The 19,017-nt window shown below is 38.9% G+C and overlaps 1 protein-coding gene across 3 annotated transcripts in view; it reads right to left on the bottom strand.

Moving 5' to 3' along the window:
* Nucleotides 1-13,626: 13,626 nt before the first annotated feature.
* kalrna (kalirin RhoGEF kinase a) overlaps nucleotides 13,627-19,017 on the bottom strand; it is a 174,826-nt gene continuing 169,435 nt past the window's right edge. For 2 of the 3 annotated variants that reach the window (XM_008438401.2, XM_008438383.2), the window contains one exon: nucleotides 13,627-18,977. In XM_008438401.2, the coding sequence (XP_008436623.1) occupies nucleotides 18,420-18,977 (558 nt within the window). In that variant the 3' untranslated portion in view covers nucleotides 13,627-18,419. The remainder of the gene's footprint in view (nucleotides 18,978-19,017) is intronic. The other variant, XM_008438392.2, reaches the window with a different exon arrangement.

Genomic DNA, 19,017 nt, shown 5'->3' with positions numbered 1-19,017 from the left:
CACACACACACACACACACACACACACACACACACACACACACACACACACACTCCTTACCTTCCTTTCTCTCTGTGAAGCAGCAGGATCTGGTCAGCACCAACAATGACAAAACATGATGAACCTAACAGCACTGAGCAGATGAAAAATGGTCACATTAATGCACATTAATGAATAATTCTTAGTTAGTACCACTTTTAGCTAGTCAGAGACTTGAACATTTTAAGGAAACTGCCTGAGCCAGAGTATGATTATCCGACAGTAATGACATCATCACCATTCATTTCAAACAAATCAAATGAATGGTTAGAGGAGTCGTACAGGATCTGAACTTACATGTAAGCCTGGATACATTTATAGAACAAGAATAGCACTACCGTAACCATACACCAGAGCTTTAGCCGCTTTTTTTTTTAAATTGTTTTTTTAATTATTCAAGAAACAATAAAAAAAGTTTCTTGAAATGCTGTTATAGGCAACAGAATGGTGCATTATGTATTTTCCATTTCATGCCACGGTGAAAAAAACTATCACCTTCAGTTGTTATAAAAATGCTGCATATATCAAAACAACTTAAAAGAAATTTGATTTTGTATTAGGGATGTGCAATATGGCTTAACATTCATATCGCAATATGTTTTGTGATGGGCAGCAATAACAAAATATATCACAATATGCTTTTTGGTATAAAATTTACAATAGAAATGAAAAAAAAAATCACCTTCTGTAAATATATGTGTTAAAACCTTTTTTTAGATGTTTTTCTGGAGGTTATTTGTACGTAATGTGTGTAGCTGTTTTAAACAGAGGCCTTGAAATTGGCCCCTGTGTCTTTAAGAAATTCCCACAGTTTTCACAGGCTATCCACCATATTTATTTACAATCAGTCCATTCAGTCAGAAAACAAGGAACAATGATCACTCTGCATTTCTGTTAGTCACAAAGGAAAAGGGGGGGCATGCTGTAAAAGCTTCTGATGATCCCAGTGGAGAACTATGCTATTAGGATCAGTAAAGGTCCCAATGACAATGAAATATTGCAGTGAAAAACAGAGTGACTCCTCAGTCATCAACAGAAACATCTTTCACTTGTGTTTGTTCTGTTACACACAGTTCAGCACTTTGTTGTGGACTGGAGAACTCTGAATGAACTTGTCTGTAAATTATTAAGGTTCATTTTTATGACCGCTCTCTGATGAGCTCCTGATTACAGACATACTCTGTGATCTCACTGTCACTCAGATCTGGATTACAAAATCTAATATATAAAATTTGACTGAAAGTTAAATACTAAAAAAAAAATAAAAATATGCAAAGCTGTTTGCTTTTAGAAGCTTTTTTTTTTTGCATCATCAGCATGTTCTCAAAGTAATGTAGCTGAAAGAAGAAGGGTCATCTCACCTTTATCCCCATTAGGCTTTGTGCACAGTAATTTGTTCAAAACCTCAGAAAAAAGAAAAAAGACAGATCTGCTGTTCCTCTCTGAACTGATAAGCATCACTTTTCGCTTTGACTGAACAACCATGGTGCTTTAATATCATACAAGGCTATCTTTGGACAGCCTGCATCAATATTTGATAGAAACCCTCGGTCACAGGAAGAAATATCTCTCACTGGAGACAGCAGATGTCCAGAGTGGTTTTATTCCAGCTTTTCAGCAAGAAAGAAAGAAAAAAACATGTATTGTGTTTTTACAGGCAGTGTAAAAGCATTGTAAACATTCATGTGTGCAATGTAGTCTAGGTCAGAAAAGTTGAATACTGAAGGCCACGAAATCTAAATCTTGTCATGGTAAAAAGAAGATGCACAAACTTAACATTTCAGGGTTTTACATACTTTGCGCATATCTAGACTTTTGGGAATGTACTTAATATTTCACTAAGATATCAGTTTCATCCTTCTGTAGGAATGATGTGGTCAACTCGTCGGTGTGCAGTTCAGCGTAAATCATTTTAATCAAAAGTTGGAGTGCGGATCATTTATGAGGTTGAAACCTACAACAGTTTTATTACAATGACTAAATAAAAATAAATCAATGATTCAGTTGTGTGTTTCTGTTAAGAAGCAATATATAATCCAGATATATATATCTGGATTATCAGATATATATATCTGATAATCCAGTTTTACAGTTTTATTCTAGAAGTCTAGAAATGTGAAAACTATAAAAACAGTCTTAGTACTTTCATTTTTTATGAGGTTAGTGGTGGTTTTACTACAGCACATCTGTTTCTCATCACATTTGATTAACAATAACTGTTTTATCAACAGAAGAAAAACTCATCCCTGTTGGTTACATCCTATGCCGTCTCTTTACAGAGTCAGATCCAAGAAAGTAAGAAAAGAAAACAATCACATTTCGGTTAATAACTGGGTAAGATGTATTGACTGTACTGGGATCATCTTCAGATAAATACATGTCATATTTAAATGAAAAGAGAGAAAAAAAATCCAATATCATAATGAAGAAGAGATTGATTTAAAGTCTGACAGTTTGACAGGCCCTTTCATTTTGTAGACGTTTCAATTTAATTAAAACAAAGTAGGTTGAGCTCACAAAGTGTACTGATCTCAAGAGCAGACTCCATCTGTTGCTTCTATTGAGAGCTTAGGAAGCTGATGGATCATCGAACTGAAAGAGTATAACTTGATTAAATTAGAGAAGGATAAATAACTGAATAAGAAATTAATTAGCGTCAATGAACATCATCATGAAGAAGGATTCATATTCATAATTTAGAGAGCCACATGATCTTTTGTGTATGTCTAGTCTCAGTAAAAACAAACAAACAAAAAAAAACTTTGAGGATGGTTTAGTTGCAAAATAATATAGAAATCATTATAAATAGTACAGATGCCTTCAGATAGTTTCTATATGACCAAATTATTTTACTGCTGAGGATTCATCAGTAACAGAAAGGGTTACTGTATTAACGTCTGAACTCAGGGAATAACAGAATAACAAAATTTGGCCGATATGCTTCACCTCTGAGGATGGCACAACCTGTCAGTGGGCCCCAAACAAGAAGTCTGGAACTTATGCGGGAGTCAATTCAGTAGGAAATGGGTGTTACCTCTGCATTGTGCACAGTGTAAATACTGCAAAAATTATTGTATGTCAATAATTTGTGTCTAATTTGTAGTTTAAGAATTGATAGTAAGAGGGCTATTTTTTCTGAAGCCGAATAGCATTTTATTATCTCTAAATCAATGTCTAAATTATATGAAAAACATATAAATTAGACATTAATTGTAAAATGTCAATGCAGAACTTGGTCCCAGTGTTTCCTCTCAGCAATGTCAACTGCCGCACTTTCCGACGTGTACAGTTTTAGTTTATGCTGCTACCGGTGCCTGTTAGGATTCGCTACAAAAACCTGTTTTCACAAGATGTGCTGATGTGCTGTGCCTTATGGACTAGACCTGTTGTATGTCCATCTCTAGGAAATTGGACTTTTTGATAAATTCACACCCCTTTAACCTACAGTGGACAACATCCTTTCCCCTCACCTGTACCTCAATCCATTACATGGATATTTTTACACTACTAAGACATCTCTTGGTGTACGAGCAGGGAGCGCTCTCCCTTCTTCTGTCTGCTTTTGTCCAAAGAACACAAACATCCAGCTTTAACAGACCTCTGTAAACCATAAAAGCCAGAGTTAATGGACAAAAACAGAAGCTGCTTCACTTCTGGCCTATTTTAACGGCTGATAGCATCTGAGTCTTTCAAGTGTGTTTCAATATCACTCCAACTAATGAATAACCAGACATGTGCTTCTCTTACTTTTGTTGACTTGTCATAATGCATTACCTCATATCCTCCAATCAGCTTTTCATTTAATCTCTCCATCCCCCTCTTTGTGTCGGCTCTAATCCCACTTTCCTTTCAACATATTTTCCGTTTCCTTTCATCTCCTCTACCAACAAAAAGTTGTTCTGCTTCCTTTCAGCCCTGCGTCATGGCTCTGACTGTAGTCACTGTCGCAGTCATCGCTCTCATACTAAGATCTCAGTGAGATTTTAAATACTCTGTCACAATTTTTGAATTAACATAGCTGTTGTAATGCTTGACTTTTTTTTTTTGTTGCAATACAAGTAGGAAACCAAGGCACCAGAAAATCAACATTCATCCATCCATTGTCCAAAAGCTGGTGCCCAAGTTCCTTAGCAATGATAAACTGTTTATTGTGGTCACAGAGCATTTACAACATCATGAATCCACGTGGATTAAAACCTTTCAGACAAAGGAAGATAAATATGTAAAGATGCTTCTTCTGACCTGCTTGCAAGACAAACAAAGGTAAATGTTATCTCTACTAATGCTATCTCTACTAAATCATGCTTAGTACGCCTGTTAATGACAGTGGACATTTTTGGAAGAACAAAACATATTGCTGCCAATCTGTGCTTGTTTGTGCGACTAACGACCTGACCGGTGTGTACCCCGCCTCTCACCCAATGACCGCTAGCACTCCTGGTGGCTAACATTTAAAAATAATAAAGAGCAACCCACACATCAGATTGTTCCTCCAACTACTGACACAATATAAGATGTGCATGTGTAAGGCACCACTGATTGCAGAACAAATGCAATCTGTAGAATTATGTTTCAGCAAACTATCTTTACTGGCACAAGCTGACTAAACTTTTTTGTGTTCTCATATCTTTAACAGACATGTCCCATTTCTACAGATAACAACACAGAGATAATGTTCCAGCAATCAATATGAGCTCTGGAGCAAAGTATCATTGAAGCTTTTATAGTTAGCGCACCTGGATTAAATGATGGCTCATTAGAAGGTCTGAAAATGTTGTTTCTACCACCAGGGAGAGAACTAAAACATGCAGGATACCGACCCTCGGGGACCGACTTTGGGGACCACTGATGTAAGCCATTGTTTGGGAGTGAAACAGCAGCAAATAACAAAAACAAATCACCACACCAGAATCAGTTTATGTGCTTTCTTCGGGCCATCATTGGAGGGTTCTTGGCACACCTGCATTCTGCACAAGTTCACACGGCTTACAAAGGACAGCGTATTTATACTGGAGCAGGGGTGGGCAATCCTGGTCCTGGAGGGCCGGTGTCCTGCAACTCTTAGACGTCTCCCTGGTCCAACACACTTGAATCCAACAGCTGATTCACCTCCTAAGGGCAGTCAGGTTCTCCAGAGTCCTGCTAACGACTTCGTTATTTGCAGGAGACCGGCCCTCCAGGCCTGGAGTTGCCCACCCCTGTACTAGAGCCTGTATGCTGTGTATATGTGTGGAGTTCTCAACCAGTCCTCAGTTCTTTATCGATAAAAGTTTCTTGGCTTGCTTCATTTTAGAGTCCAATGAAGGTTTCCTGGAATCATCCACAGCTGGAACGTTTCAAGAGTTGACTGTTTAATTGGTTTTTGCAAATGTTACTCCATATATTTCCAATATGAATTCCTGAATGACTTTTCAAGCCAGGATAATTTACTAAATCACAAGAACGCATTTTCTCCAGGTCAGCGACCCAGTACATTGGACTCAGTATATTTCCTTCTGATAAAAAGATACATTAGTGCAAAACAGCTATTTTATGTTATTAGCAAATAACATAATTCTTACTCTTGCACAGCATGTAGCAGAGTAGCATCTCCTAAAGGTGTGGGGGCTTTGAGCCCCACCTCCAAATATCCTATGGCATGTGTTGGACACCTTTAAGGCTTGGTTTATGGTGGAATTTTTCTGCCATATTTCAAGAGCACACATTTTCAGTCTGAAAGTAGAATTTCATGCATTTTGTTCTCAAAACTTTTAATACTTTTTTTTGCTTACATTTTTAGTTTGAAAGCAGAATTTTGTGTCTTTCTTCTCAAAACGTGTAATGCTTATACTCAAAACTTCTGCTCTCTTTCAAATATTCACTGTTTTCTCAAGCCTTTCTCTTTGCACTAAAAACATGTCTGCTTGGATCAAATCTCCGCTTGCACGTCCACTAGAAGGAAACAAATGCACCCAATATAACACTTTCATACTATTCGCTGAGAGGTTGCCAGGCGACGGTATACTTTTTTGTTCCAAGCACGAGCACAAAATGATTCGCATGTGAGCAGAGAGGTTTGCAAGTATTAATGAAAAAAATCTAATAAATTATTGATTGAACATCATTTTGTGTAGACCGCAAAAAAGTGTGGGCTTTAGTTGGTCCGCCAACCGGATAACAACGGCACAAGAAGAAGAAACGGGTAGGTGCAAGTCCGTGACCACAACAAATGACAAACATGGTGAAGCAAGCAGAACCGATACGTTCACCGCCACACTGTAAATCTAATGTTTGGCAACACTAAGGATTTTACAAGAGACACCTTGATAATGCAAACGCAATTTGGAAAATGTGTTAAGCTGCTGTCCAATACACTGAAAGCACAACTAACCTTATAACTCACTTGAAACAGCGACATGGAATCAGCGTGGAGACGACTGTCAGTCCGCTTACCGTCTTCAGAGGCAGCTTGAATTGCAGAATTTATTTTCTATATAATGGATTTCAAATCACCCCATCACTGTTGAAAAGTGCCTCGGGTAGCATGGTGTCAATTGCTGCCTCCAGAAACCCTATCAGGTAGCCCACCACATGTTGAAGTAAAAGCTTGGGAAACTGCCATAACAGTAACGCAGACTAAACTTTACTTTCAATATGTTTCATTGACAGGACTCACACTGTTTGACGAAACAGTGAAAATTGGGATTTCAGTTTAGAGCAACAGCTTTAAAGGGAGAGGCCCAAGTTCTACCAGTACAAGTAGTTCAGAGTGGAATAGCAGCTCATACTAAAGGAGAGAAGTCACCCTTGACTGACTTCATGGTTGTTGCATGTGGAACATCAAGAAGATCCTCTGGCTGTAACTGCAAAGACCAGCTGCAGCTGCAGTATTGCTGAATCAGCATGATTTCAAAAGGTTTTGCAGAGTTTCTATTTTCTACAAGTACATGAGGCATTAGAATAGGGATTTCAGCAAAATGCACAGCTACGTTATTTTTAGATTATCATACTGAGTCAGTTTTAGCAACAACACACTTTTCACATTTGGTAATATATCAGACATTAAAAATCATTCTACCCTTCTACATACTTTTTTCTAAGGAGTCAGACTTTATTATAATTTTTTCTTCATTTTTTTTTTTGTGGTTTCATAAAGACTGTCACCTCATCAACCCGCCACCTCGTCACCCCGCCCCATGGCATTTCCTCGCTGTCTAACCGTAACATTTGTTGTGCTCCTCTGGAGCATCGTGCTAAGATCCTGGGGTCCCATGGTGAGCATTACATTACTGGTGAGCTTGTTGAGCGGATGTTGTTAGTGGTCGTTGAAAAGAACCGTGTCCTGAGGAACGACACAGATGTTTAACCTCTGAGAAGACTGACACACCTGAATGGGAAAGGAAGAAAATAGAAATATTGTTGACATTTATTCAAACTAAAACCAGCGATTGCTTTGCTTCTCTCTGATGTATTACACAGTAGTAGGTTTATTCTACAAGCAGGTTTGTCTCACACTATTTGCCAACTGAAACATACTTAAGATTAGATAGAAATGTACTGAAAATACTCCCGGCATCTTATGTAGATGTATGCTCTCGAGCGAGCATACATCAACATAAATATTGCATTGCTTAATTCATCCTATACTATATAATGCATGTTGCCCCGGGTCACAGACTGCACACAGACCGTGAAGCTATTCATTTTCTCATGTCTCCTGCAAGTTTCTACATTATAGACTCATCTCCTTTGCGTCGCTGTCAGCTTCTCTTTTTCTTCAACATTGCATTTTTTACTGTGAGCATAATTCTATTTACTGCTCTGCGATACACAGTGTGGATATAATATTTGATTCAAGCAGGTCAGAAATGTGTGTTTGGTTTCGCATCATTTTTTTGTGTTAACTTGGATTCAGTAGAGAGGCTCCTAATAGATGGTTTATACTTAGACGTAGTTGGGAGTCGTGGATAACATTTTGTCTGTCTGTTGCTCTCATGCACTCTTTACCCCCATCTATTTGTTCTCATATTGTTATGCACTCTTTTAATGTCTTCTATAACCCATGTCCTATGTTACTAGCCCTTTAAAATCATGATATACTGTTGATAACTTCTACAGTCAGAGGTGTGAGCAGTGTGTACATGAGCCTGATTAAAACCTGGCTCTGATTGGTTGTCTCTGACCTGGAAAGGGGAACATTTCTGCAGGTGGCTGCAGGATCACAGGAACATGGTAAAAATGCCACTTTTTTTTTTGCCACAGACTATCTGTCTCATTTTATACTGTGAGTTTTAGCAAATATGTAAAAAAAAAACAAAAAAAAACATCCAGGGGTAGCAGCCTAAGAAGGGAAAAGACATGTATTCAAAAGATCCTGCTGCAGCTTCTCAGAAGAAGTGAAGACCATAAAGATCCTTTGTGCATGCAGGTAAGTTACCCAGTATTTCTGCGCACATAATGTATGTCAGATGAAAATCTGCATCATTAAATTCAACCAGTTTAATCTCAGAAACATTGAAATTTAACTGAACAGGAACTTGATTACTATAAGTAATGTGTCCGTGGTTCTATTACTCCCACCCCCTGCTTTGCTTAATCTAGATCACTAGGTAGTTTGCCTAGTGATCCTCTTCCTCTCTCCTCTTTGAATAAACTATGACGGTCAGATCTGAGAGGCACGCTGCTCAGAGCTSATAGGAGTGTGGATGTTCACACAGGGCAGCTCTAGAAGAAAACCTGATAGACTGGGGTAGATATTCATCTTCAAGCAGGACAGCGGCAATCTAGGCAAAGCTACAATATAAAGGTTAAAATCGAAGCATGACAATGTTGCTCACTAATGCATTCACTGGATGCAACTGAGAATCGGACTAAAACATTACTCTTTATAAACACTTCATTCCTTCTAAGTTTTAGATCTTTGGCAAATATGTCTCTCAATGTGCAGTGATGGTAAAGATATAGCAGAAAAATATTGCTGCTGTGAATGCAGCAAAAACCAGTTCTTCAAAAATATGAACTTTAGGGAATGAGTAAACAAGTACATCTCATTTTCCTTCTACTTTGTTATTCTACTTTGTTTCGATCTGTCAGGCAAAACTTGCAAAATACACTGAGGCTATTGGATATAATTAGGCAGACAATTTTTCAGGGAGTACGTACTTAGGCAAGGCACTACAAGTGAAAGGTTTCAACCATGGTTTTTAAAATTTCCTGTCAAGAAAGGACACAGATATAAAGGACATGTTATGAGCAACAGCACAATGCAGCAGCTTTAAAAACAGCGTAAAGTTACACCTGCAAACACAGCTGACGTCTTTACGAATGCTGATGTTGCTTTTATATGTTTCAGCACAATTAATTCAAGAAACCAACATTAACAGTTGCAATGTGATGTGGTGTGTTTGCAGTTCTCAGTGTTGCTTTTTTATTTGTGAAAATACTGTGAAATATTGATATGTAATGTCATCAATTACCAGAAGACAACAACTAACTAAATAACTAACTGAACATTCAGTACTAAATCCTGTAGAAAATTAAGACATGATGTGTGGATCAGAGGCAGGTGAAGAAATGCAATGAATATGTTAGTTGATGAGTTTTATGTCTTCCTCTTTGTACGGCCAAACAAGAGTCTGAATGTGGTTAAAGAAAGGAACATGTGTGCACATGTTGATCAAACAGTCTCCCTGCTGTGTAATTGCATGTCCTCGTCATCGTCAACAGTCTCCTCATATCTACAAGCAGGTGTGTGTGTGTGTGCATGTGTGTGTGTGTGTGTGTGTGTTACGGACCATTGTTTGTTTTTATTGACATTTTTTGGCAAATCAAAACAGAGTTGCATCTGCTAAGATAAATTAAGTACTCTCATATACATGAACTTACACGCACACACACGCAAACACACACACACACGCACACCCACACACGCACACACACACACACACACACACACACACACACTGTACGTCTTTCTATCTTCACAAAGACTTTGAATTGAGTTCCATTCATTTTTCATTCATCTCTGCAGCCTGACTCTGATCCCTTTACCACAACAGATTCCATGCTCACTTTGGGGGTCCGAGTTGAATTAGCAGAAAGCAGTTAGCGCAGGAGTTCAGAACAGGGAGCAGTCTGGGTATGGGGTAAAATCCCCCCATATCTGGGAGTTTGTACATGCGACATGAGCACAAAGGGGACAAATATAAATACTGGGCTCTTTGCGTTTGGAGTTAGTGACAGTCATGGTTGAAACCAGTGTTGTAGTCCTCGAGGTCGACCGCATTTGGTCTCAGTCTTGTCTCGGTCTCGGACGCTGAGGACTCGGCATTTTATTTCAAGGCCAGTCGAGACCGCAACTGTGAAAATATCACGAAACGTACAGCATACTGTAAAGTTTATTTGTTAACATCTTTGTTTTCAGTGGACGCAAAACGCACCGATTAAAATCCAAGCAATTACGTGTTTCTGTTATTCCCCTTCACCCTCCCCACCTTTCACTCGCGCGCGGCTCCAAGACATGCGCAGTGGTTTTCTCTCAGCGTTAGAAGATGTCTGTCTAATCGTCAGTAATAGAATAGCGCTGCATAAATCATAAGAAATCCGATGGCCACAGCTAACTCAGCAGCGCTTCGCTTTCACAGACGGTGGGGACTAGGTCTAACTTTTTTATCTCAAGTATCTCAAAGAAGGTAAGCTCCGTTGACGTGATGTTAGCAAAGCTAGCTGTATAGAAACACATAAGCATTTGTGATAAAAAAAAAAAAAGTCACTCACTGCACTTAATTATTGTGTGGAGGTGTTGACTGACTTGTCGCATATGTGGGACAACGCTGTGACCAAAATTGGACTGTTCCTGATGTGACATTCAGGAACAGTCCAATTCTTCTGAACGGCTCTTTACTTAGAAAATAGGACTGGAGTGTCACAGAGAGCCGTTCTTTGTTCTTGTAATTATAGCTACTGCGTACACTGCAATAGCTATCAATATTTTATTTAATCATGTACATTGATATTTTTTTAGTTAGCAAATAAATAAAACACAAGAACGAAAGAGTACACAGAGCATGCATATTGCTCTATGATTGTTTTCGTTCAAAGTGGCAGCTGTAATGTCTGCCATGGTGTCAGACTACCTGGTTTCATGTAGCAGGAGAGACGGTGAAAACAGTCACGGTGAGCGCCTTGTGCTTGGTTACTTCTTGCTTGTTGCTCCTTAGTCAGCGTTCATAGTTGAGTGTTATTTATCGTCAGGGCATTGCCTGAATTGTTATGTTTAATGGTGGAGACAGTGATGGTTTCTGACATGAGCAAAATGGGCAAACACCCAGGGTGTTATCTTTTTAGGGATGGCACGAGATCACCACAGATTGTAGCACAGAGATGGAATATTTAATATTGGTAAAATGTATTAAGTATTTAATATCTAGTTGTTTTTATGGGATTATGGATCTTTCAGATCAATTTGAGAAGCAATTTTGATCATATTTCACATTGTATCGTGTCATTTAGCGCGGTCCGCTGGTCTTGGTCTCGACTTCCCTCGGTCTTGGTCTTGACTTGGTCTCGGACCCTAAAAGTCTTGGTGTTGTCTCGGTCTCGATACGCTCTGGTCTTAGTCTTGTCTTGGTCTCGGGTTAGGTGGTCTTGACCACAACACTGGTTGAAACCCTAACATTGATTCAACATGTAAGTGATCAACCACTTTCAATATCACTTTCAATGTGGATTCAATATTTATGTCTAACTATATTTCAACGACTCATGTTTCACTCAGATTTTGCCATCTGCATGGTGATAATGGCTGCAACACCCCGAGACCCTCAGGTCCACTGATGGACATTTAAATCAATTTAACTTAACTCTAAATGCATTTTAAAACTTTCAATGGCAGATAAGCTGCTTTGACATTATTAAAATTATCCTCTATCCCTGATAGAGAATAATTTTAATAATGTCAAAGCCGCTGATGATTTCAGATCATCTGAAATGAAAAAGGAATGAGGAACGAATAATAACGTTTTCCATGACACCCGGCATTCTGTTTGACTAAACTAATTGTTCTCCCTCTCCAACTATAATCTTTTTTTTTTCATGAACATCAAAAATAATCCTACATCAGGTCATCTGTTTCTTTGTTTATACCTGTCCGTATGTAAGATGCAAACTGCTGGGTTTCCTTACATACAAACTTTTTAAACTACTTTCAGCAATTAACTGAGCTTAAAATGGTGTTTAATACTTGGGATTTAAAGGAACACTAATATTGCCAGATCACTTTAACAGTGCAAGGAATAATAAAGGTGCAAGTAAAAGACAGAGGGAAAGATGCAGAGGCAGGACTCAGAGTTTGGCTGATGAGACAATGCTTTGGTCTGATTCCTCTTACTTCTCTCATCTTGGTAAATGTGCGATCCCTCAGGTCATGGCCACACCAAAACAGTGACTTTGTTGTCCTCAAATCGCTTTGTAACCACTTTGGCTGTAAGCTTACGGTTAAAGTCTGTTTGGAAGAGCAATCTGTGCCCAAGCTTCACCTTCCTGGCTTATGTCTGTAGGTGTTGCTTCAGTATTTCCACATCACGTTCTTTCCTCATGATGTCATGTGTTTTATGTTTCCTCCTGCAGCAAAACAGCCCAACAACATGATACAACCACTCCATTACAAGTGCCTCCTTTTTTCTACCAAAAAACGGGAGATGGAAAAAGAACATGAATCCAGAGTTCAAGGTCCTTGTCCTTGTTTGTATTTTTAAACTGCAGTCTGATTTATTTATTTTTTTTACGTTTCTTTTGGAGAAATAACCTCCTCATCTCTGAGTGACCTTTCAATGACATTGTCTTACCAAAGTCTTCACCAGAAAAAAAAAAGTATTTGGCTTTTGTTCTGGGGTCAGTCTGCACATTTCAGATAAAAAGATATTCAGATGTAGAGGTTTTCAAAGCCACAAGATCATCATCTGGACTTTCCCTTGGTAATCTTTCTGTTTGCAAGCTTTTGATCATGAAGGTATTAATGGATACATCTCTGACATTCTTTCTCTCGTTATTGTGGAGTTTAGTAAATCGGAAAGAAAGGGCGTTTCTAACGGACCTAACCCAAGATGAGCTTGCTAAAAAAAGGTAGATGTGTCATTTGAATTGGTGTAGCTTGTATACTTCAGGGGAGATGTAAGGGCTGAACGTAGAAACAGGTTTTATTATATTTTAGCAGAATTCTTGCCATTTTAATATGGTGTGTGTACTATTTATTAGACTATAGAGCAAACTGTACTTTCAGACAAGATATACAAATGTAATATTGCTGCTACAAATAATCAGAACCCCCACTAGGTAACTTGAAGAACAGAAAACTCTTGAATTGTGCTTTGCTTCTCTGTAATTTTTTAACTCTGAACTTAAAATGGCGACAATTAATTTAGCTGAAAGTATTTCCAAGATTTTAAAAAACAGTCTTGACATTAGCACATTCATCTATTTTTTTTTTTTTTTTGATATTGCTGACTTAAAACTCAAAGATGTAAAGAGTTATAGTGCCACCTGGTGGGAAACCATTCAAGCAGTTTTAAAGCACCACTTATACAATGAAATACAGCAGACAAGTATAAATACATATAAACAGGCAGGTTGTTTATTCATAAAGAGTAACAAACCAGCAGGTTGTTTGCAGCAGGAAGCCTGTACAGAATATGCTGCATCACACCGCGGCATAAAGCATCTGCATGGTTCTCCACGAAGCTCAGTATGAACACAGCATTTAACAGAGCTCAGCCAGTACAGTCCCGCATGGCGTTAACAAGTCATGAAAGATGCATTGTGGGATTGTGGAGTCGTCTCTAGTTCGGTTTTCTAAAGAAGTTCAGCTGAGGTTTAGTCAACAGGTCCAATTAAGAAGTGACTGAAAGTAAAAGTCTGGAGCAGCGATTCAGTTTTTCTTTGTGATTTACACAAAGAAGAAACATGGAAACAAGCTGACCTACCGAACGTTGATTATTGAAAATCACTAAAATACTCTTGGCTGGGTTTAACCTTTTGTCTCATCAAGTCACCAAGTGTCAATATACGACTGAGGAATGGCCCAGGCTCTTCTAGAGCAGATGAGTGTGTTGCAGGACTTTACTAGAACCAGAGCTCCAACACTTTCAGTCATTTCAGGAAAAACAGACCCCGTTTCTTTCTTCCTATTTCTCCTTCTGGTCCTATTTTAGTGACCCTCAAGTGATCAAAGATACATGCTGATAAGACAACATTCTACTATTTTATTGGGTAGTAAATGCACTTTGATGCGGTAGAGTAAAAGCATTGCTAAGAGCAGCTACTTCGGCTCCTTGGCTCTGCCTGAAGTTCCTATTACAGATTTTTTTTGTCGTTGTTGTTCCTTTGTGATGTCTTTTTGGTACTATTTAGAAGATGAATATGACATTTTATGCTTTTACTGCATGTGGTTCATCATAGTTTGTTGGATTTCAGAATTATAAAATGGTACTAATGGATTGCAGCAAAGTGCTTGGCAGTCATTCAATTGTGAGTTAAATACATGTTTTTTTCTTTCTTTTTTTTCTTTTTACAAACATTCCGTTTTACGCCTAGAATATTCTCATTACCTTAACATAGGCATAAGATAATGCTGATGCCTTATACCTATATTAAGGTAATAGCTATAACCTGCATTACTCTGCGCTACCAACCAATAGCCGCAATAACTAATCACAAATACTCTATGAACAGTTAATTTAAAAATTGGTCAGTGTGTCCCTCTGTTTTATATAAAGATAGAAAAAATAAAACAAGATGTATTGGCTGTCTGATGTGATGTGCCCATTGTTGTATCCCAACGTTGCTTCTGATTGGTTAATATGCACTTCATATTGGCTCCTTCCCCAGAAACTGTCAGCTGACATCTGACACAAAAGAAACCAAATAGGCAGAAAGTTCTGTTTTTTTCCAGCTCAACAAAATGGATCACCTTGTCAGACTGTGTTTCCATCACTTGCTTCTCTAAATTTGTTTATATTTAGTCTGAGAACTCTGCAGATTTTTTTTTTTTTAATTTCCTTCTATGCCTTAGACTTCACCTGGTTTCAAATCCACAATACAGACCCATAAACATGTCCAAAAGTGCTGTGCCAGAAACCAGAATTTCCTGACGTTTTTTTTTTTTTCAGACAGAAGTAGAGCTGCTGCTGGGGCAGAAAAGCCAGATTGTGTCCAGACAGGTTTTACCTCCAGACAGATAAAACCTCTCTCCTGGTTTCTCCCTTTGACCATCAAAGTCAGACCGGTCACATAATATTTTGAATGGACAATTTCATAAAACTTTATTTTTCATCTTTATTTGCTATTTCTAGAGTAGAACTAACACTGCATCTTTGTTTTATGTTTGACTGTCAACATTTTCAATCAGTTTTAATCTGAGTACAGCAGAATCTCCTTGCTTTTAGTTTGTTATAATTTGTTTCGTTGGAAAAACGGAACTCATCCTTCTTATGGATATTTGACACGTTATGATGTTGATTTATTTATTTAAATTAATAGTGGGTTGTATTATATCAACACTACTCTGGTGAAGCCCACACACTTCATGAGGGGCGTGACAAAAGGTGTCTTCTCTTTTAACTAAGACTTTTCTCGCTGACTGCATCCCTGGACTACGGCGCTCTTTAAATCCCAACCCTGGTCCTCGGGTTTAGCCGTTTCCCTGCCGCTGCACACCTGGCTCAAATGAAGTGGCTGATTAACAGGCTTCAGCAGCAGCTGACAGCATGCTGAAGAGCTAATGTAATTATTTAAATCAGCTGTGCTGGAGTGGAGAAACATCTTAGACACGCAGGACAGGCACTGGTAAAAATCACCTATAGGCATGAGCTTCCTTTGTTGATGCTTTCAATATCATTGGATTGTTTTGGGCAGTGACTAAAAAAAATGGAGATTATATTATATCAGCAGTAGATGCTCTACTGAGTGAGTAGCAGTGCTAAACAGATTTGGCTGAAATCTGCCAGTGTTTGCAGAAACCTGAGCAGGTTTTATTACAGCTGCACTAATAAACACAGACGGTTACCAACACAACCTTCTGATGGTCGTTACCTTACAGCTGCTCCATAAGCTGCAGCACATTGAACTAAGGCTGCTGATGTGGGGACAGTGGTCTATGACAGCACAATACTTACAGAACACATTCTCTAATTTATACATTCATTATTAAACTGGAGCGGAAAAGTAAACATCTGTCTTCGAGATCGGCCAAGCAGTGACATCATCACAAGTCCAGGCAGGATGTTTGCCACAGTGGCTGGGTCAGGCTGGAAATGTACAATGGAGTTCACTTCTCTACATGTTTACTGGATTACTGAGACACTAACTTCCTGAAACAGACACGTTTACAATCTGATTTTAAAGACATCCCAGGTGGTTTTATATGCAGATGATCCCTGATAGTTTTGCTGTTCTGTAAACTACACAAATGTCTCCTTAAACAGTAATGCGGACAGAGGTGCCATGTTTCCTTTTGCTGCATTAGTTTTGGTGATTATCAGTGTGAATTCCAGCAGTTCAGGGCTCAATGTCTGCAGCTGAGCATCGACTGTTTGGGAGAACAAGTGGTCTCTGTTATCTTTACACAGTGTCAAACAGAACAAGACCTTCACATTCAAAACTACACTAGAAGGTACAGTTTTACACTGGCACAAAAGGATCAACTGTGAATCTAACTGTAGTAGTTGTGTGGTTTTCCCTATATTGGGGATCACAGCAGGTTCTACTAATACAGATCCGGCGTTTCTGCTGCACCTGCTTTCATTCAAGTTAAATAATTATTACAAAATATTCATGTGCGTTACATTGGTCGGTCTGTTCAAATCGATTCATAAGTCTTTAATACAGAAAAGGGACATTTACAAAGAGTCCAGGTGGTGATTACGTTCCATCCGACAGGAAAACAACACTGGTCCAGTCGTCTTCTAATCATTCAAACACAAAGAATTATAGAGCCTGTATGAGGGCCCGAAGAAATCTGGGCTGCAGTAAGTTTGGAGGTTGGATCTCAGTTAACATTTACATCCATTCTGTCAAAAAATAATAATAATAATATTAAAAAAAAAATTTAAAAACGGCGAGTTTAAACAAATTCAACACAAGCACATCTAAAGAATTCAAAAACATTTCCAAAAGTAATGTTTGACAATGAGCTCTGCCTTCCATCCCAGCAGGGTGGATAAAGAGCTCTGCCTCGATCAACAGTGTGCTCTGATGAACACGTGTTACACACCAACAACAGAGCTGCTAAGGCTCGGCATTGTTCAACTTTTAGATAAACTGTGTGGCAACATTTAGGAAAACCACAGACTCCAAAAGACCTCTCCTTTTCACTGCCATATTGAATTTGGATTTAAAATGTATTGTTGGTATTGATCTTGTGGACCTCAAGACTCTTTCAACAGCCACTATTTGGAAGTTATGCCAGAAAGACGTTTGTCCATCGTAATCATGTTGAAACTCTATATGGACTTTAAATGGAATCCTGTATTTAATCCGAGGACTCTAAGATGGAGCTTTTTGACAAAGCCACTAGAAAAAGGTTTGCAATAAAGCAAAGAATGACTATGTAGAAGCACATCATGCCCTTCAAGCATAGTGGAGGACCTGTGATGCTGTGGGCCAGTTGTCCTCCAAAGGCCCTGGAATCCTTGTTCAAGTGCATGGTGACATTACCTCTTTGAAATGTAATAATGATTTGCCAATGCCTGCAAAGTACGGAAATATAAAAGGGTCATCAATGGAACTATCAACAAGATAATGCAAAGAAACCCCCCCAAAAAACATGTATTTATTATTGCTAAATTTCACCCAATTGGATTAATATAATGATATATAATAATTGTTCATTGTGAGATTATGCCACTACATTTTTCAGTAGTTTTTGTTCACGTCTTTGCCACAGAAACGGATGAAAGTGCAGGATGCTTGTTGGCTTTGTCAAAGTTTTCTGTAAGATGTGAACAATTTACATGAAAAATAACTTTAGCTTCTCTTCTATAAATACAGCCTGTAAATCTTGGTGTAAATACGGACATTGTGGCTAAGAAGCGATGGCTCCTGTTTAGTGATTCCAGAGTGTTTTCATCTCTTTCTACATGGCTGAGATGATTTCTTTGGGTTATAGTGGATGTATTTTAAAGCAAACAAACAAAAAAAATAAATAAACTAACAAGTTGTGGAATAAATAACTGTTTTGAGCCACAAATAGTTTTACAAATAGTGACCCGTCCAGATTCAAGAAGATTGTTGTAAGTTGGACCAAATGGGAAAGTGTTTTTTACTCATAAGTCCATAAGACAGTAAAGTAGTAAAGACATTTCAGTGTTGGTGTTCACGGATGGACTAACTGTTCATGGTTCTCTCCATCACAGTGTGTTGCCCATAGTGCTGCTCACCAAACCTTTGATATTGGTGATGGGACGGACATCGTGTAACTGTCTTCTCCTATCGATGAATGTGGCCAACCTTGACCTGTCCAGGGGCGTCTTGGAGTACTCCCCTCCTTGAGCGCCCCCCCGGCCCACCCACGGGTGTTGTAAACATGAAGTGGCACTAGGCCTCTTCCTGGGATCCTCCTGCAGCACCGAAGACACAAAATCCCTGGCCGCCTGACTTACATGATGGAAGTATTCATCCGGGAAGCAGAAGTCCAGGCGGCAAATGTTTACACATGTTTCCTCTGGTGACTCATCCAGAAATGGGGATACGCCACTGAGCATCACGTAGGCCAGCACGCCCATGCTCCACACGTCTGTCGAAACAGAGACCGGCATACCTCGGATGAGCTCGGGGGCTGCAAACTCTGGGTTTCCGAGCAAGAGGTGGACATATCGGCGGCTAGCAGAGAGCTGGACAGCGTCACCAAGGTCGATGAGCTTGACAGATGGAGCCGGAGCTCTAAGATCCACCATGATGTTCTCAGGCTGCAACAGGGAGAGATAACAATCAGCCCAAAATGACATT

The sequence above is a fragment of the Poecilia reticulata genome, linkage group LG2, assembly GCF_000633615.1.
Source record: "Poecilia reticulata strain Guanapo linkage group LG2, Guppy_female_1.0+MT, whole genome shotgun sequence".
Taxonomy (NCBI): Eukaryota; Metazoa; Chordata; class Actinopteri; order Cyprinodontiformes; family Poeciliidae; genus Poecilia; species Poecilia reticulata.
Note: the sequence above shows the minus strand (reverse complement) of the source record. Positions and strands in the feature narration are given on the sequence as shown.